The following is a 20467-nucleotide window of genomic DNA, read 5'->3' as shown; positions in this document are numbered from 1 at the left end:
CTTATGCCTCAGTTTCCCATATGTAAAATGGGGATGATGTAAAGTTCTTTCAGATCTTCTGATAAAAAGCACTATATTAAAAACTAGGTCGGTCCACTGCTTATTATGTAGCCACAATAGTTATATCAGCTGCAAATCTAAGTCAGAACAACTGACTATTAACTCTTACTAACAAACATTTCTTTGTTTAAAAAAACAACACTAGGCAATTTAAGAGGCAGGCATGTATACATTTAGTGTGCAAGTGTGAAGGGGTTATAAGAGGGTAAGAAATGGTTAAAATATACAAGAAATGGCATTTTCTCAGAGGAGTAGGTTCAGTGATTGGGCATAGGGCAGATGGTGGTAGCACCTGCCCATTACAGCAAAAAGGCAGTATGCAAGTAATGTGTTTGGAGTATCGCTCAAAGAATGCAGAGTTTAGGTTGCGTGCACATTTACCGTAACCGTATTTCCTGCTTTTCAGACGTTTGAATTTTGCTAAACTTAGCATTCTGGAAGGGCATGCATTACCAATGGGCAACCTTTTCTCTGCATTAATGAATTATTTTGGCGTTTTATTTCCAATATGATAGAGATTACTTGCAAACTGTTAATATTGTTGGGGACCATTCAGAGCAATCTAGCCCAAGAAGGGAACATTTACAAAGTAATAGGGCCCCCCTACTTTTTTCCCATAATTCGAGCACTGCTCATTTATTTGCTCTTGAATTTTATTTTGAGATCATCAAAATACTGAATTAAATACAGTATCATAGATTTTTTTCCCGAAGGGAAAGAAGATATTGAAATGCTGTATCTTTCACACTCTTGAGTTATTTTTATTTTCGTTCATTGGGTATTCCAGTTCTGTGGTCTTGATTTAGAATTTTTTTGTACATATTGCAGTGCTATGTATTTGTTGCAACTGCCATTTAGCATGTCTCCCCCATTACCTGGTAATAAGGCAGAACCTAAGATTCTGTACCTCCACCATCCAATTTTAAATTCTCATCCAAATTAATCTAATCCAATTAAATATTTACTTTTTCTGGGAGAGAAACTGAACTACTGTTCAGAAACTTTAAAAATAGCTTAAATTTGCTTTTGAAGTGTTAAGGTTTCTTTTTTAGTGAGCTACTCTACTTGCTTTTTGGCTATTAAAATTTATATTTGTTTTACCTGCTACAAAGTATGCTTGGATGTGAAGATAGTTTTGAATTATTCTTCCTCCTTTTGTCTCAAATAGCAATGTGCTGGTTCTATCTGTGAGAAGTATGGCTTGGAGGAATGTACATGTGCTAGTTCAGATGGAAAGGATGATAAGGAGTTGTGCCATGTCTGCTGCATGAAAAAAAGTAAGATTTGCCCATATCCTAAACACTAATACAGTAGCAAATCTCATAGGGTTTTTACTACATTTCATTTTGTTTAATTTCACCTTTTGTGATTTTAAAACATTCTCCAGGATTTGAGTAAGAATTGTAGGAAAAAAATTACAGTGGAAAAAGTATTTGGTTCATACTGTTTGGAAACATGTTTTTTTGGAAATACACAAGGTATAATTCAGTGTTTATTGCTTATATACTATTATGGACAATGTGCTTCTCCTGTAAAGATACTCAGTGGACCTTAATAGTAAAATGCCTATGTGACAGGCCATTGATATATCGTAAATATTTTTGTTTTTCACGTTAATAGTATCTTCTTGAAAAACAAATTACCATTTCTTGATAAGTTTTTAAATAGGGTAGTTTTAATAGTGGATTGGATATCCTTTTACACATTCATGCATATACAATTACTTTGTTATAAACGTGTCTTGAAATAAAATCCAGTCTTCATTTATATTCACCTTTTTCCAGTGGATCCAATGTCATGTGCAAGTACAGGGTCTAGTCAGTGGGAGCTGCATTTCAATCGTAAAACCATTACTCTGCAACCTGGATCTCCCTGCAATGATTTTAAAGGCTATTGTGATGTCTTCATGAGGTGTCGATTAGTAGATGCTGATGGTCCTCTAGCCAGACTAAAGAAAGCAATTTTTAATCCGGAGTTGTATGAAAATATTGCAGAATGGATTGTGGTAAGTGTTTTAATGTTTTGGAATGTTTCATGTTACCTGTAAAACGGATTGAATACATTCAGCGTTTGTGACTAAAGATAAATATGACTGTATATACAGTATTTCGGTGTTCTCTTAAGGTATGTCTGCACTGCAGTAAAACATCCACAGCTGACCTTTCTCAACCAACTTGGGCTTGCAGGGCTCGGGCTGCTGGGATATAAAATTGCAGTGTAGACACTCGGGCACAGGCTGGGTTGCCAAGAGTCCCCAGAGCCTGGGTTCCAGCCCAAGTCCAAATGTCTACACTGCAATTTTATAGTCCCATGCACAAGCCCCATGAGCCCAATTCAGCTGACCCAGGCCAGCTACAGCCACAGGTGTTTTATTGCAGTGTAGATATACCCTTAAAGTACATTCTCAATCCCTACTCTTTGGTCTGCTTCATCATACCCATAGGCCAACTAGCAAGCTTAGCAGGTAAAGTTCAATATCCTTTGGAGACAATTGAAGCAAGTGGCTTATGGTAATGTATAGTATGATATTGCTTCTAACCATACTAAAATCTCTTCACTTTACTGAGTGATCACCTTAATTTTTAAAAAATCTACTGACATTTTAAAATTTTTGTTCTATGTGGATGCTCAGTTCCTCAGAAAATCAGGGCATAGGCAAATAGCTCCTATCTTTTGGTCCCTTTTCTAGTAAAGCATTCAGCAGATAGGACTGAAAGGAAACATTGGTGGCTTTCCATGTTAGACTCATGTTCAACTTTGTGTTAGGTACATCTAGAGTTTGTACAGTTCATTCATTACATGTATCTATTGTACCAGATTTTTCACTGCATATCTTAACCAGTAAATTTGTCATTACCATCCATTCACTTCCAAAATGTCTTTGTCAGAACTTCATAAGTGAACTATTCATAATCCTAACTATACTATCAACTAATTTTAAAATGTCTGTTTAACAATATATTTTGTCAAGTCCTTTATTAGATGCATATGATTCTGCTAGTGGATTCATCTCTACTCTGAGGCTAGATATTAGCTGCTTATTTTTACTATACCCGCATTCTTTGTTTGACATGTTAGAGAAGTGTCTAAATTTTAGCCTATAAACTCCCACAGTGTTCATATCATGTGTATTTAAGTCTCAAAGTTGATTTTCTGTTCTAGGGTTTATACTTATAATGGAAAGTCTTCTCTGAAGGGAAAGGATTTGCAATGTTTTTTAAAGACAGAGCCTGGATATGCCCAGTCTGCTCTGGAAACTTGTTGGAATCATAGAATATTAGAGTTGGTAGGGACCTCAGGAGGTCGTCTAGTCCAACCCCCTGCTCAAAGCAGGACTAACCTCAGCTAAATCATCCCAGCCAGGGCTTTGTCAAGCCGCAGCTTAAGAACCTCTAAAGATAGAGATTCTACCACAAAATTGGACACAATACTCCAAATGCGGCCTCATCAATGACGAATAGAGGGGAATAATCACTTCCCTTGATCTGCTGGCAATGCTCCTACTAATGCAGCCCAATATGCTATTAGCCTTCTTGGCAACCAGGGCACACTGCTGACTCATATCCAGCTTCTTATTCACTGTAACCCCCAGTCCTTTTCTGCAGAACTGCTGCCTACCCTGTCAATCCCCAATCTGTAGCTATGCATGGGATTCTTCCGTCCTAAGTGCAGGACTCTGCACTTGTCCTTGTAGAACCTCATCAGATTTATTTTGGCCCAATCCTCCGATTTGTCTAGGTCACTCTGTATCCTAGCCCTACCTTCCAAGGTATCTACCACTCCCCCTAGTTTAGTGTCATCTGCAAACTTGCTGAGGGTGCAATCTACCCCATCCTCCAAATCATTAATGAAGATGTTGAACAAAACCAGCCCCAGGACTGACCCCTGGGGCACTCCGCTTGTGACCGGCTGCCAGCTAGATATAGAGCCATTGATCACTACCCGTTGTGCCCGATAATCTAGCCAGCTCTCTATCCATTTTGTAGTCCATTCATCCAACCCATACTACTTTAACTTGCTGATAAGAATACTGTGGGAGACTGTATCAAAAGCTTTGCTAATGGCAAGGTATATCATGTCCACCGCTTTCCTCACATCCACAGAGCTAGTCACCTCTTCATAGAAGGCAATCAGGTTGGTGAGGCAGGACTTGCCCTTGGTGAACCCATGTTGGCTGTTCCTGATCACCTTCCTCTCTTCCAAGTGCCTTAAAATGGATTCCTCGAAGACCCGCACCATGGTTTTTCCAGGGATTGAGGTGAGGCTGACCAGTCTGTAGTTCCCTGGATCCTCTTTCTTCCCTTTCTTGAAGATGGGCACTATATTTGTCTTTTTCGAATCATCAGGGACCTCTCCCAATTGCCATGAGCTTTCAAAGATAATAGCCAATGGCTCTGAAATCACATCAGCTAACTCCCTCAGCACCCTCGGATGCATTGTGTCTGGCCCCATGGACTTGTGTATGTCCGATCTTTCTAAATAGTCTCGAACCTGTTCCTTCAGCACTGAGGGATGTTCACCTCCTCCCCAAGCTGTGCTGCCCAGTAGTCTGGGAGCTGACCTTGTCTGTGAAGTCAGAGGCAAAAAAGGCATTGAGTGCCTCAGCTTTCTCCACATCCCCTGTCACTAGGTTGCCTACCCCATTCTGTAAGGGTCCCACACTTTCCCTAATCTGCCTCTTGTTGTTGGTAACATACGTGTAGAAACCCTTCTTGTTCCCTTTCATATCCCTTGCTAGCTGCAACTCCAATTGTGCTTTGGCCTTCCTGATTTCATTCCTGCATGTTCAAGCAGTATTTTTATAATCCTCCCTAGTCATCTGACCAAGCTTCTACTTCTTGTAAGCTTCTTTTTTGTGTTTTTTGTTCCATAGCCACAACCCTTAGATAGACAGTGCTTTGTTCCCAGCAATCCTGCTGTTCATCCTGCACTTTATGATCCACATTGTCCCATAAGAGCACAGCTACTTCTGTGGTTCATAGGTTAAAATGTAGTCTCTGTTGTAGCTAGGGCTTAATCAATTAAAGGCTTTGAAGATCAGGACCGAAGATTTAAACTGGCTTCCAGTCAGCTTCTCATGCCAGTGGAGGGACTTGAGCTCCTTGTGCTCACGGTGGATTTATCCATAGGGAAGGTGGGCGAGTCTTCTGTCCAGCTGAAGCTTATCTGTGTAATGTCATTGATGTGCTTCCACAGTATTTTGGGATACATTTACTAGTCGGTTTTGGTTTTAGTCATCTTCTTGAAAATTATTCCTTTGTAGAACTAATTGTTTACGGTCACAATAATACCGAATACAAAGAGCAACTGAAGAAAGCTATATTGTATAAAGAAAAATTCGAGGATCATGCCTAGCTTAAAGAAATTAAGTATGTGGGGAAAGATTGATAGTTCTACAGAAAAACAAGCAAGAGGAATGACATCTGCGAAGTTGGACAAAAGCTTATTGTAAAAGTTAATTTTAGAGGGGAAATTTTTCCTTAACAGTAAGAGCAATTTGACAATAAAACAACCTGACAAGATAGGTCATTGAGGCACAGTCAGTGGAAATGTTTAAAAATGAAAAAAGATGACAGTCAAGGTACAGCATTGCTTGCATTAAATGTAGGTAATCAGATGTGATGTCCTGTGTCCCTTATAATCCTAGCATCTAGGGATTTATATTTATGGGGTTTAATAAATATCTCTACTGAGCAGACCTCAGTATTTCTTTTTTGTCTTCAGCTTTTTCAGTCCAACAATTGATACGTTAGAAATAAAAGCTCATTTTCCAAAGCATCCTAAAAGAATTGAGCACCCAAATCTTACTGAAATTCGCTCTTAAACTGACTTACTCACTTGACCATAATTTAGTGGTTATTAAAGCACTGATTAATTGCATTAATAAATGATAGTTTATTTTCATTGCTTGATGGATACCTAATACAATATAGGTATATAATGTTTCCCTTTTGATTTAAGAAACTATCATCATAAATTTGTTCTAGTTGCACACAGTCAGTTCTCTGTAAACTCTAAATATCCTTTTTTGGGAGGAAAAAGAATTTGCTAATGTCACTCTACTCCAGGGGCACAGCCAGAATTTTCCGACGGAGAGGGTCCAGGGAGAAGATCCTTCTCCAGTAGGATGCCTGTGAAGATGGTGGGACACAACTGTTTGTGTCCTGCAGGCATGGCTCAGTTTAACATAGAGCTGACAGGGCAGACTCAGCTGCAAGCAGTTTTGTGGTGCTGCAGCCGGGGAAGGAAGTGCTGGGATACTCAGGGCCTCCAGTGCCACGGCAGGGCACAGCCCAGAGAGTGCAAGAGGAGGTATTGTACAGCCTGCAGGCCCCCAGCTCCCTGTGGAAAACCCCACTGTCAGAGCAGCAGCCCCCTCTTTTGTCCCATCTAGGGAAAGGAGTTCTGGAAAGTGCTTGTGCCTCCCCTCACAGCCCACAGCACCAAGATTCTGACAGGATCTGCCTCATTGAGCAGGGATGTGGGTGTTGAGCAGGGTGTTACTCCTGTATGGTCAGTGGGTCCCAGTCTACAGGGTTCCCCCATACTGCTGTCTTGGGCATGGCCAGTAGGTGAAGCAGCAGCTGCTGGGTCTCTGCTCCGAGCCAGCCAAGTAGGGGGTGGGCCTGGGTCCCATCTTTGTTGTGCCCCTGCTTTTTGCATAGATATCTCTGTAATGCAAGCTTATAACAGTGTTTTGGCAGGGGAAAAAAGATGTTTCTTTTCTTTAAAAGCAATCTAACACACAGTACATAACTATTTCCTAACTGCATTAATGGTTACAATTTAACTGCCTCATAAGGGATTCTGAACTTTATCTACTAAGCTTACTAGTGTGCATCAAGGATCAGATCAAAGAGTTGGCTCTTTAGAGGAAACTACCATTGGGATAACTCCAGTCACAGGTAAGTAGTTTGCATTAATCAGACAGGTACTGTGTTAAGCTTTGCATAGATGATGAAATATGAAACAGACACCACACTTCTATGGAATTAGGTGCTTAAACAAGAATGTGTTAAGTCTTGTCTTTGTCTTTCATTTGAACTAAAAATGTTCCATTCACACCAAATCAAAAGCATGAGTCAAAATATATAGTACTGAGAAATGCATTTGGTAAAATATTACATTTCCTATTGGCATATACAAATTAGGTAAGTAACCTCATGAATTTTCATAGACCTAGGTATGAAAATTTTTAATGTATGCAGTAAATGGAGAAGTAATATATAGATAGGTAATGTAGTAAATCTGTCAGCCTCATTAGTATGCCATACAAAAACTATATTAAATGAAAATTGTTAGATTGTAAATGAAAGTATTCGAAAAGCTAACAGCTGCCTGTGTAACCTTATTTTTGGTCCTTTGTTCCTATGCATCATTATACAGTTTTTAATTACATCATTGCATGCTATCTTTTTTCCACATTTCAAGTCTCTCTGCTTACAAAACCTTGTCATTCACTTCCCAGTATGTCAGAGGCCTATGAAAAAATAACGTGATTACGTAATTATATTGTCATAAAGCATACGTGGAAGGGGGCAGAATTAAAGTTGCACAATAAATCTAGCATTTCTTAACTTTCGAATGCTTGTCTTTTCAATTGTAACAAGGTTTTTAATGTAGTTTTTATAAAATTTCCTTTAAAAAACAAAACAAAACATGCAACTGTGGCACACCCTTTGTGAATGGATTTTGCTGTGCCACGCTAAAATGCTGGGAATTGGGATTTTTGTGTTCTGTTCTTTGATCTGGGAATGAGAATGGTCTTTGATTTGATCAGAGGGCTGAAAGAAAACGTGTAGGTGGTGGTGGTTTGTCAGTTATGCTTTTTGTTTGTGCAATGCTCTCTTGCGTATCTGAAAGGTGAGCATGCAGGAGTAACTAGATAAGAAATCATGACTGAGCACATAGATTTGGCAAGTTCTTTGAGAGGCAGTGTAACTAACTAGATAAGATATAGGTTTGCTATATTAAAGACTTAAGTTCTAATTCTTTCTTCTGCAAGAAGTGAACCTGTGCAGTGTCTCAGATCCTCAGTTGCTTTTGATGGGGGGAGAACTTGCCTCTCCCCAAATTTAAGAGTATGAAAGCTTGCCTTAGGTTGTGAAATACAGTACACAGAATTAATGTTATTCAAGGAAAGATGAGACTAGAACTCCATCTCCTGTCTCCCAGCCCAGTGCACCTTCCCTAGTCTAAAAAGTATTTTAAGAGTAGGGAGGTGGCAAGAAGCAGCCTGTGTTTCAGCTGGCAGGCTAGCTCTTTTCCTATCATAGGCATGTGATGCAGGAGATTCACTTGGAGCCTGGGAGCACATCCCATGCAGTTGGACTGTTGAAAAAATAAGGGACAAGTACAGGTCAAACTGTAGTGCGCACATGCAAATTTTCTGCATATTATAACTTAGCCAAGTAGAGGTCTGTTTTCTTGGAGGTGTTGAATGACCCCTCTCCAACCTCAGACAACCCTTCTGCCAAATATCAAGTTCCTAATTTGAATCCTTGAGGCAGGAGAGCAGTTTTAAAATGTCAGAATTGAACATAGGCAAAAGTACCAGTTTTCACTAACTGCTTTCTTGAAAATGGCTGAATCAGTTTTGCTCAGACTTACAAAAACCTCCCATGTGTGGCATGGAAAATTCCAGTCTGAATGATTAGTCTATCTAAATTAAGTAACTGTAAACAAGGTTATAATACGTGTTAGACAACTTTAAGGCCATGTCTACACTAGCACTTATGCTGGCAAATCTTTCGTCACTCAGGTGTGAAAAAAACACACCCCTGAGTGACATAAGTTTTGCCAGCATAAGCATGTGTGTACAGCACTATGTCAATGGGAGAGAGTCTCCCACCAACACAGCTACCACCACTCGTTTAGGTGGCTTTATTATATTGGCAGGAGAGCTCTCTCCCATCGACAATGTGGCTACACAAGTGCTCTTACAGCGGCACAGCTGTACCGATATAGCTGTCCTGCTGTAAGTTTTAAGTGTAGACTAGCCCTAAGTAAGCACAGCTTAGGTGACTAAAGATACTCTAGAAGCCTGTGAGCATGTATCCAGGTATATACCCTGCATAGCTCTCTACAGCCCAAACAATGTCTTCCCCGTCTACTCTGCTGTTTTTAGCAGTTTAGTGTCCTGCTGCTGGAGCCTTTCCCTGTCACAGGAAAAGACTCCTGTAGCAGGGAGCAGTGCAGAAAGGCTCCACCAGCTCCCCAGCTTTCTCCCTGCTGTGGGGAAAAGCTTTGATAGTGAGATGCAGCAGGGAAAAGTTCTGGCAGCATCTGCTATTCCTTCCGCCCCGAGTGTTCCACGGACATGGATGCTGGAGTGCAAGCAGGACACCGCTTGCTTTTCATAGCGGCTCACAGCTACACATGCCCTACAGGCTGCCAGCGTTGGTGTGCAGTGTAGACGTAGCCTAAGAATTATTACTACACTTAACTCAACAGATCAAAGGTACTATAAAAGGATCTCACAACTCACTAAAATGAACTTCTCAGTTTTCACTTTTTCCTCCTTAAGCCTCCAATAAACTGAAATGTTTATAGTATGTCCTGCAAGTAGTAAATCCTAGCCAGTGTTGGGCCAAAGTGGAGGCAGGAAGAATGAATTCCAGAGTCAAGGACTTCTTGCTATAAGCTCTTCTCAAGTGACCATAGGGAAGCGAGAACATTGGCTAATTGTGAGTGTTAGCAGCATCATACAGGGAGTGTATACCATTAGTATTTCTCATCTTAGGTGTCTCATGTATACTACATGAATGTAGCTCTGCTGTGTGAGGCAAGCAAATCTTATGAAAAACATTTTGGGGGGGAAGTGGAGCGAGAACTTGTTTTAAAACTTCCCTTTCCTTCTATGGACTATATTTGTGTAATCTCCCTAGGGTATAGTTACTTCCATTGCGACACCATTTAAGAATCAGTTTCTGCAGTCTTCTATTACATTTTGTCATTTTTTTCATTCGTTGTAGCTGAATTTTACTTTGTGGCTTGATTTCATTACTTTCTGCATGCAAAGCAAAGGCCAGATTGTCAGCTAGGAGTTGTGAAAAATATGCAAATCCTTACTGAGTAGCTGCATTGCCCTAAGCTGCAATACTGCAACTTAATACTTTGTCCTTTGGCTTTTGACTTTTCTTGCAATCTGTGAATTCATTTATTCACTGCGTTAGAATATTTCTGTTAAATCCATGAGAAGTGCTGGCTTGTATAGATAGCTGGTACTGCCAGATTTGTGACTTCTGTAAGTTTTACTATAATAAAATTGCTATAAAACTAATCATAAGGTGAAATGATGCTAGAGCTCAGAAAAACCATTATTAAGTTGGGAAACTTTAGTATCTATATTCACCAAATTAGATGTAATAAGTTCCTAATAATGATTAAATGGATTGTTAGATAAATTCATTAAATGCCACTAATTCATTTTATGTTACTTGTTAGTATATTTCATGGTATGGGAAACCTTACAGAATTCAGCCTAATAAATTTAACCATATACTGTGGTGTTTTGTTTTTTTAAAGTGAAATCTTGTTTTGTAATGTATTTTAGGCTCACTGGTGGGCAGTATTGCTTATGGGCATTGCTCTGATCATGTTAATGGCTGGATTCATTAAAATATGCAGTGTTCATACGCCGAGCAGTAATCCCAAATTGCCTCCTCCTAAACCACTCCCAGGTAAGTACATCCAAGTGATTAAAACTACAGAGAAGTAAGAAGAGAGCCTTTTTTCTCACGTATATTCCTTGCCTATTGAAAGTGTTGGGAAATTGTAGCATTAGTTCTGTAGTTCATAGTCTGGTACTGTGAAACTACAAGGTTAGGTATGTGCTTTTTTCATGTCAGTATAGAACTGTTTCTGAAATCTGGTCTATTGTGTGTAGAGATAAAATTACATCTCGCTTCGCCCTAGTCAAAATATTGTCTATAAACATGAATATGGAAAGTATAGCGGTAGTTCTTGCAATTACTAACTCAGATTTCCTTTTATTCCTTCTCCCCACACCACCTTTGTCAGAAAATCATTGTATGTATCAGTTTATTTTCAATATACTACATGTTCACATCATGTAGCTGGTTGTCTGTTAAAACTTTTCTTCTTGCAATTCTAAATATTGTGGGTTTTTTTCCAAAGCTTGAAAATATCCCATCATATTTAATTTGGCTACTCAGAATAGTAATTCATTTTATTGGCAGTATTTCATTTTAAAAATGCATTCTTTTTTTACCCCGAACAACTCATGTTTTTTCTTTGTTTACAACAGGCACTTTAAAGAGGAGGAGACCACCACAAACCACTCAACCACCACCACGTCAGAGGCCCCGGGAGATTTATCAGATGGGACACATGAGACGTTAACTACAGATTTTGCCTTGGTTCTTCCTAGTGCCTACAGTGGGAAAACTTCACTCCAAAGAAAACCTATTAGTCACTATCCCCAGTCTAACTTTCAAACAAAAAGAAGAAAAAAAGGCAAGATGTTATGTCCTCAAAACAAGTGGAGGACTTTAATTTTTAATTATTGGAACTTCCAGCTCAAAAAGAAGAGATGATTTTCTTACAGATATTTTTAACCTAATGGCACAAAGTCCTAGATTATCATGATTTTTTCCCCTTTTCTGCTCTTCATTGCTGCATTGTCTTCACTTGCAGGCAAACATGGCTCTAGTAAAACTTTCATTCACAAATCGAAAATATATATGTATATATTTTTCAGCAGCCAGTCAAGGCTAGGAAGATAGACCACCTCAACATTGGAGACATAAACTGCCAATGTATATAAATTGTTATATGCAGACATGTATTTCTAATGTACTTCTGTGTGCAATTGTAAACAAAAGAATTGCAATATGGATGTTTCTTTGTATTATAAAACTTTTCCGCTATTAATGAAGAAATTACTGTTTAATTGACATACTCAGGATAACAGAGGATGGAGGTGTATAATGGTCAAGGATTCTGTAATGCTTTACACAGCAGTTTTGAATCAATTCAGACTTTTTTATTAGGATCAGAGTTGGTTCAAGGACTCATTTCATCTTTTATCAAACAGCTGCTAAGACATAGCACACAAGTTTGAAAGCTCTTTTGGGAATACATGCAACAAGTGTTGTGCAAACTTCACATATGCCAGAATATTTCAAAATGACATTTTATATAAATGTTTGATTTCTTGTAGTTCAGCATAAGCATTTTTAATTTTCATCTGATTATTCAGTTAAATAATGAAGAATGGGATGAAATATTTCCATGCTTTAGTAGAGAAATATGCCTGTTATACAACTTGTTTTAAGCACTGCAACCGAATTATTTGGGTTGTTCAGATATTGATAGTGTGATGATTAGGTTCATGATTCTGAGAGAAGTGGGAAGGATGAAAAGCTGTAGTTTATATTTTTTTAATTTCTCAAATATTTAGATGACTTTTCAGCATGATACTGTTAATGGATAACCACTAAAGTACAGTAATATTCCAGCTACTGTAGCTGAGTTAAAATTGTAGTTAAGCCACCTGATTTTCCCTTAAATATTTTTTATAACAGTAGTGAAGTTCAAACAGCACAATGTCCCATTCCAAAGTTTTTATTACGAATGTAAATAATTGGCATTTTTTAAAAAGAAAACAAAAGCATTTAATGTCTTAAAACGCTTACTGCTATGCAGAAATGAAAGGGGCATTACAAAAGTTTAAGCTTGTGACATATTTATTGTTTTGTTTTGTTTTTTTTAAAGGCTCCAAGCTAATTAGAGGCAAATGGCTATAATTTTCCTGGCTTTGCTTAGGAGAAAATTTACTAAGGGTTGGACAGGCTTTCTTTTTTGGTTTTGTTTTTTTAAGAGTATAAAGTTTACACAATCCTTCTCATAATGTGACGCAAGCCAGCAAGGCCAAAAATATTACAGAATATAATGGGATCTCTTCCTTGTAAACTTGTACAGTATGTGGTGACTTTTTTCAAAATACAGCTTTTTGTACATGGTTTAGAGACAAATTTTGTACATGAAACCCCATAGACTATAAATAAATCTAAATGATCTTAACAAGTTAGAAAATATATGTAATTGCTTTTAAATCATTTTAAATACATTTGTTTTCAGACTGTGCAAAGGTTGGAAGTGGGTTTGCATTTCTAAAATGGTGACTTATTCAGCAAGAGTTCTTAGTAACTTCTTGAGTATGATAGACTTCGGGACATGTAAATTTTTTGCTTGTAGTGTTATCCTGTGGTAGGGTTTTAGCAGATACATGCTGCCCTATTTTATTTTGAGTCTAAGTTAAATGTTTTCTGAAAAAAGAAATGTGCACTGAACTCTCCACTGAAAGTCAAGATGTGGTAAAACAAAAGAGATCAAGAAAAATGAGATCTAATACTACTGTCAATTTAATGTCCACTGTGTTTTATACAGTATCTTTTTTGTTCACTTTGGAAATTTTTACTAAAATTGCAAAAAATAAAGTATCGTGCAAAGAGATGGATTTTTTTGAAACTTGAAATGCATTAATAAATAGACTTGATGAAATTACCTTGAAGATTCACTTGCTTTTTAAACTCCAAGCAAAAAGGAGTATACAAATGCTGCTTCCTCCTACTTTTTCTGTCTTTCTCCACAGAGACCATTATAAAAAGAATAACTGCATTGTCAGTACACCAGAAAGTGTTATCCACATATCCAATTTGAATTTTTACACAGTATATAGAGTAACATTTGTCCATTGAAACACTTAAGATAAAGCACTAAAAATTATTTTTATTCTGTGTAATTTGTTTCTGATCAAAGTATTTTAAACTCCTCTATGTTTAAAAATTAAGCTAATTGCTAAGTGTTTAAGGTAGATCTTTTGTTCGCTTGATCTTATGAAATACGTTCACTTTCTAACATTTTATCTATGACAATATAAAATTCACTGAAAACATACTGAATAAGTTTTAAAAACATGCAAATCTGATTTTTACTGTCTATTAAAACTTCTATCAAAATAGGTAGCTTTCCATTTTTATTGGACAGATCTTTGAAAATTGATTTTTTTTAACTGAGATTTATATTTAAAAAAAAAAAGTCCTGACAGCCAGATTTTTTTTTAAACATTGTGCAGTCTAAGGAAAATATGCTTGAAGTTTTTCATTCTCTAATTGAACTGAGGAATCATAGATGGTAGGACTGGATGAGACCTCGTGCGGTCTTCTAGTCCAGTCCCGTGCACTTATGGCAGGACAAGGCATGATCTATTCTAGACCATCCCTGACAGATGTTTGTCTAACTTGCTCTTAAAAATCTCCAGTGATGGAGATTCCACAACCTCCATCGGCAATTTATTCCAATGCTTAACTACCCTGACAGGAAGTTTTTCCTAATGTCCAACCTAAGCCACCATTACTGCAATTTAGGCCCATTCCTTCTTGTCCTGTCCTCAGAGGTTAAGGAGAACAATTTTTCTCCCTCTTCCTTTTAACAACCTTTTATGTACTTGAAAACTGTTATCATGTCCCCCCTTTAGTCTTCTCTTCTCCAGACTAAACAAACCCACTTTTTAAATCTTCTCTCTTGAATTTCTGAGCATGTTTTGATCAGCAGCTGGCTAGCAGTATGGTTTTCATGATTTTGACATCACTTCTTGCTCTTAGAATTAAATTGTACAGTAGGGTGCAAAAAGAATTAGAAAATCAGTGGGTGCTTTGCACCTCTGGAAGCCAGATAACCTTTTCAGATGCCTAAATAGGGATTTAGATGCCTAACAATGCACTGAAATGGTGGGGGGCGGGTAATTGACTTACAAGTACTTAAAAACATTGGTTCCTGTTTTCTTTTAAACTAATCCTCGTAGACCTACAAGCGTGTAAATGGCTTTATTTTCGGTAGCCATATCCTGGGGAAATCAGATTAGTTATCAATTGAACTCAGTTGTCTTCATACTTACAAAACATTTTCATTCATTAAACACAATTTTTTGCTTTTAGGGAGAATGTGCGAAGGAAGGGCTCTGTGTGATTCCCTTTAACATGACGTTTTATCTAGTTAGCAGCAATGACTACAAATCAGTGGTTCTCAGTCTCTTTCATTACTGTTCTCAACTTACATCAAGAAAGCAAATAGGAGAATTTCTAATTTTGAAGAAAGGTGAATAGAACTATGAAACAGTTCACTTAAGGTGATTAAAAGCACTTAGCTTTTGTATGTCTAAGGTATAATTACTTTGACATGAATACATTTCTATTTGGTTTCAAACTCTAAACTTAAGTGTTTAGAGAGAGCAATAATGTCAGTGAACAAAAAGTGAGGCACCACTAACAAGTATTCAGGAATGACAGTTGCACCTTTAAATAGAATTAAGATGTGTTTATAACTGACTTTAAAGGTACTGGTTTTTAAACACACCTAGGCATCTTTGTTAGAACTTCTCAGATTTTATTAGACTAGGTAGCACCTGTAGTGCAAGCAGTGTCTTGTACAAATCTGTTGAGTCAAGATATTTAGATTTGTAAGAAATGGGAATCTGGATAAAAGGAAAATTGCTGCTGCTGCATATTTGCAGATAACATTCTTTGTTAAAACACACATATAGTCACTTGATTTTGCTTTTAATTTTCTTAGCTGACAAATATTAGAACATCTATAAAGATGCCTTATCTACTGGTATACAGGCTAGCTATAATGATTTCTTCACAGGAGGATTTCTTCTCAAGGAATCAAGAAGTTATAAGGTTTCCTTGATTCTAAGGCTTCAGCAGCCTTCCTATAGATCTTAACAATACCCAACTTAATTCTCCAGAGCCATAGGCCTTTGGGCCAAACGTTTCAAACTTGGTTTTCCTACAGTTATGCCTTAAATTTACATTTAGGCACCCAAAAAAGTGACTTGATTTTTAAAGGTATTCTGCATCCACAGGTCCCTGAAAATAGGCCACTTATTTAGGTGTCTAAATGAGAATTTAAGGTGCCTAAGTTTACAAAAACAAGTTTGAAAACGTTGGCCCAGGTACATAGATATCTTGGGGACTATAAACCTAAAATCTGTTATAATCTGGTCTATTTGATAAATTAAGTCCACCTCTTCTGTCTTTTGAATGTAGTCTTCAGGGATTTGACCCAACATTGCCTGCCAGGGCCTGAAGGAAATTCAGGCACAGCCATAAGGATAATGGATAATTTTCAAGAGTAGGCTCAATTTTGGACTGTCAGATCTCTGCAGACCAAGATACTGGCACTGAGAAGCAACTTAGTGCCCGGAGCTAAACCAAGTCTAACCCTTCCTTTTTTAGTGAAATCTATTAAAGCACAAAACTTACTGTATCCACTGAAGATCCAGAGATTTCCTTTCTAGAATTAGAATCTGACCACAAAGCCCATTTAGCCAGTTTGGGCAGACTTTTTCCTTTTAATCCAGGTTTTAGGGTATGTTTGCATTGCCCTGGAGGCAGGGATTGATGCAGTGGCCTCAATTGAGTGGGTCTGTGTAGACCAACTCAGTCAATGGGAGAGCACTTCTACAGTGGACCAGTTAATTAGTCCACCTCGGCAGAAGGCAGTGTCAACTGGAGAGCATCTCCCAGTTGACGCAGCGCCCCGAAGACGCTGCGGTATGTCAAAGTAAGTATGTCTACAGTGTGAACCAGCCCTTATTCTTAGTAGTCATTGCTTTTGCCAGATCAATTTCTGAGCTTGGTGTATCATTCACCACATAAATAAGTGTTTCAGTTTATATCCGACCCATCACCATTTCAGTTCCTGAATTTAAGGTCACTGCTTGTTTTAAATTAATGGTAACTATTTTTAAAAGTGCTAATAAGATAGAATCATAGAAATGTAGGACTGGAAGGAACCTCGAGTCCTCTAATCCAGCCCCCTGCTAATGAACTGTCCACCTCAACACTTCAGTAAAAATTGCTCACTAGTTTAAAGATTGATAGATCTGACTAAATTGTTGATTTCCCACCTCTTTCAATATCCTCACTTTCAAACTGACTAATTTCTGTGCATTTTTATTAAAATTTCTGTTTTTGGTGTGATATGGCTTGTTTCAGGCCTAGTGACCACCCGCAGCCATAACATTTTTTGGTATTTGAGAATAACATTTCAGATTCCTTAAAGACTTTAAATTAATAAAATTAAACATCACAGTAGTAAAAACAAACTTTTAATAATGATTTTTTTGCATAACCAAATGTAGTGTCAAAACACTTATTCTGATTACCATATGCAATCATAAGATAAAAATAAAAATCTGAGAATATGTATCTATTTTCTATTGATGGATAGAATAATGGAAATGCATAATCTTGACGTTTCAGAATTCTCTGAATGTAATGAAGATGGCGGAAGTTTTACAATTTTCACTTGTAAATCATGTTAGTCTATGGCAATTTGAAGTTTAAAAGCAGCTAGCATTTACACTAGCATGGTGAAAAGGATTTAAATGAAGTTCACTGAACATGACTGAAAATAGAACTGTCAGCTGGAATGTGCTTTAGTATACTAAGCATTTCTTTAAAGCAAATTAGTTTAAAATATTTCTATCACTACACTGAACAGCAAAGCATTTTCCAATAGAATAAACTTTAACGAAACATGTTATTAAAGGTACAATTATTTGGCTCCTAACACTATAAGTTCTATCAGACATGAAGGATGATCCTGTCACCTTCATAACTCCTTAGCTCATGAATGTTAGTAAGTTAAGTTAAAAGCGCATAAGTTTCCTAGAGGTGAGAATTTTCTCTTCAATAAGAATATTTTTGCAATAAGTCATTTAAACACTAAGTTCATTAGTAAGTAATTCAACTATGCTTTAGCTGATAGTATTCAGGTTTGAGTCATATAGCCTCTGAATTATTTCACCCCAGTGAACGCCTTGTTTTGTGGTTACCTTGCAGTAAGCAAATTGTTATTCCAAGTTGTCTAGTTGGAAAGCAAATTGTTTTTTAAAGAGTTAGCAACATGAGATCTGTCCAGTGTTCAAAGGCAGCTTTTAGCAAGAGTCTTTTGAAGTAACCTTGTTTGCATTTCCACTGAGAAGGTTTTATTTTTCAACATTTCAAAGTTGTTTAGATCTAAACACACGATATTGACTAAGAAATTGCAACCTGATCTCTTTGGGAACAGCTTTAAGGACAAACAAAATGCATATTTCAGTATAATAGTGTATCCCAAAAAATTTTTTTTTGATTTTTGTGGTTTTTGTATTCAACTGAGAGTATCCATTACATTTTGTTAAACTTAGTGTATTTAAATTGTTTGAACTATTTTAGTAGATGTGTAGGCTTTTACTTATTCTTGATGGGCAGCTCTGTTCACGTTCTTGCTCATCTGAATTTTCTCTTTGGTCTTCGAGAGCTGTTTGCACATCTCACAAAAGTTTTCTCTTGAGCTGGATGTAGGTGCACGTTGTCAACACTTTGAGAACAAAATGTCATTCTAAATAGAAAACACAAAGTATAAGTTATCTTTTTTTGGACATTTCTTTGTGTAAATGTTCTGTTCCTCCTCATGTTCTTGACTTCAATTCTGTTTCAGCTTTTTAAATAAGATACCTAATTGTTTTCTACTTGCTTTTAATTATGAATGTACCTCTGGCAGGAAGGTATTTGGAGCAGGGTAAGGGGGAGTAGGTGAGGCATACGTGTTTCTTATGTATTTAGTTTACTGCTTCCATATGTTTTCTGATCTTCCATATTTTATTCCAGTTCTCATGAGTCTTGTCTTCATTGGAAATTTTTGATAGAATTCCCCATTGCTGTTACCATCATTTTAGATCCCAATGCCACTATCAATGATGACATGCTAGTAAAGACAAGGTGCTGATGGCCACTATTGGATTAAGCATAAGGTCATGTAGATATGTTGATAGTTAGATAGTGTGGTGCTTAAAACATCAACACCCTGGACCCTACACTAGTGTTTTCCCACTGTTGCTACTATGTGTGATGCTGAAATATTAATAGCAATAGTTGGAAATTTCAGTGAAAATCTTTATAGATGTAGCCAAAATAACTTTTTGAGGCTGTGAGAATGAGGTCTCAAAGGCAGATGAAAGCTTAGCCCTTCCTTGAATGTCCCACATCTGCTCTTAAAGAAGCAGTGTTGAAAAAGCATTAGTTGACACATGTCCCACTCTTCCACACAAAGGGAATATCTAGCACACCAAACCATTATGAACAAATGTTTCAAATGATTAAAATGGGAAATATGTGGATATGAAAATATAGTCAACAGTTTGTTCAAGTGACTGGGAAGGTGAAAGACTAATCAAAACATATGGTTTGTTTTTTTCCAGTATTTTAAAATCTAAAACCCCCAATATGCTAATGATTAAATTCATGCAGTTTGGTCTCCCCAAGGCAGTTTTTGTAAATTAGTTAAAATATACCCACATTTATTTCAAAGAAACGTTTTCCCTTGAGTATTCATTGTGTTTCCTTTTAGAAACACCTAGTAACTTTTCACTCACACCAAAGCATTATTTCAGCAACATTGTTGTTTAAGTTCCCATGAAGTTTCAGATTTCGTAGAAAGAGATTAGCACATCCTCAGCACCAACATCCAGTTCCACTCACCGAACAACCTTTGACATTATTCTTTGTATCTAAAATAAATACCTCCAAAGGTTTGTGATGCCAATCCCTCGTCCCCCACATTCCCCTCCTCCCTGATCTGCTCCAGTGGGAATTCCTTGACAGCACATAAGTACTGTTATTCTTTTGAACTATTTTGTGAGGCCTCTTGCAGCACATTATTGGCACGCACAACAGTATCAGGGAGAGACCTTTCTCTTTAGGAAAAAATTTCAAACAGCACAGACACGTTACTTTCACATGTTGTATACATTTTCTTAAATTATTAAAGCTCCGTTTGAACCATGTCTCTCTCTAATGAGCAATGCATCTCAGGCCTGGTCTACACTGCATTAGGTCGACATAAGGCAGCTTGTGTGGGCCTAACTCTGTAAGTATCTATGCAACGATGTTGGTCCCCACAGTGTAAGTCGCCCACTACACCAACATCATAACTCCACCTCCATGAGAGGTTTGGCACTTAGGTCAGTGTAGTTAGGGAGCTGCAGTGTCCATGTAGACACTGTGTTACTTACATCGCCTGTTGGTTATCAGCCCCAGGGCGAGCAGGCTCCTGCTGAGCTGTCAGCCCACCCCCCTCCCACCCCATGTAAGTTGCTGCAGAAGCTGCTGGTGAGGAAGCACACCAGCAGCAGAAAGAGAGTAGTACAGACATGAAAAACTGTAGGAATTACTGCAATGGCTGTACGTCGACCTAACTTGGGTCGACTTGATTTTGTAGAATAGACAGGGCCTTACACTCCAATTTGATCCTGCAGCTAAGTCAATGATGAACAGGGTCCATTATCATTTTCATATCAACATGTGACGTTATAAACTTGGGGTTACTATTT

General features: G+C 37.6%; 2 protein-coding genes across 4 annotated transcripts in view; one reads left to right on the top strand and one right to left on the bottom strand.

Moving 5' to 3' along the window:
• Positions 1–13590, top strand: part of ADAM10 (ADAM metallopeptidase domain 10) — a 100174-nt gene extending 86584 nt beyond the window's left edge. For both annotated transcript variants that reach the window (XM_067555941.1, XM_067555942.1), the window contains exons 13-16: positions 1229–1337; positions 1845–2065; positions 10616–10742; positions 11330–13590. In XM_067555941.1, coding sequence (XP_067412042.1) covers positions 1229–1337; positions 1845–2065; positions 10616–10742; positions 11330–11424 — 552 coding nt within the window. In that variant the 3' untranslated portion in view covers positions 11425–13590. The remainder of the gene's footprint in view (positions 1–1228; positions 1338–1844; positions 2066–10615; positions 10743–11329) is intronic.
• Positions 13591–17182: 3592 nt separating this feature from the next.
• The window catches only part of LIPC (lipase C, hepatic type), a 70500-nt gene continuing 67215 nt past the window's right edge, over positions 17183–20467 (bottom strand). For both annotated transcript variants that reach the window (XM_067555944.1, XM_067555945.1), the window contains one exon: positions 17183–18477. In XM_067555944.1, the coding sequence (XP_067412045.1) occupies positions 18366–18477 (112 nt within the window). In that variant the 3' untranslated portion in view covers positions 17183–18365. The remainder of the gene's footprint in view (positions 18478–20467) is intronic.

The sequence above is a fragment of the Emydura macquarii genome, unplaced genomic scaffold, assembly GCF_026122565.2.
Source record: "Emydura macquarii macquarii isolate MOO-44397 ecotype Brisbane River unplaced genomic scaffold, CSIRO-AGI_Emac_v2 contig_1644, whole genome shotgun sequence".
NCBI classification, from domain to species: Eukaryota; Metazoa; Chordata; order Testudines; family Chelidae; genus Emydura; species Emydura macquarii.
Note: the sequence above shows the minus strand (reverse complement) of the source record. Positions and strands in the feature narration are given on the sequence as shown.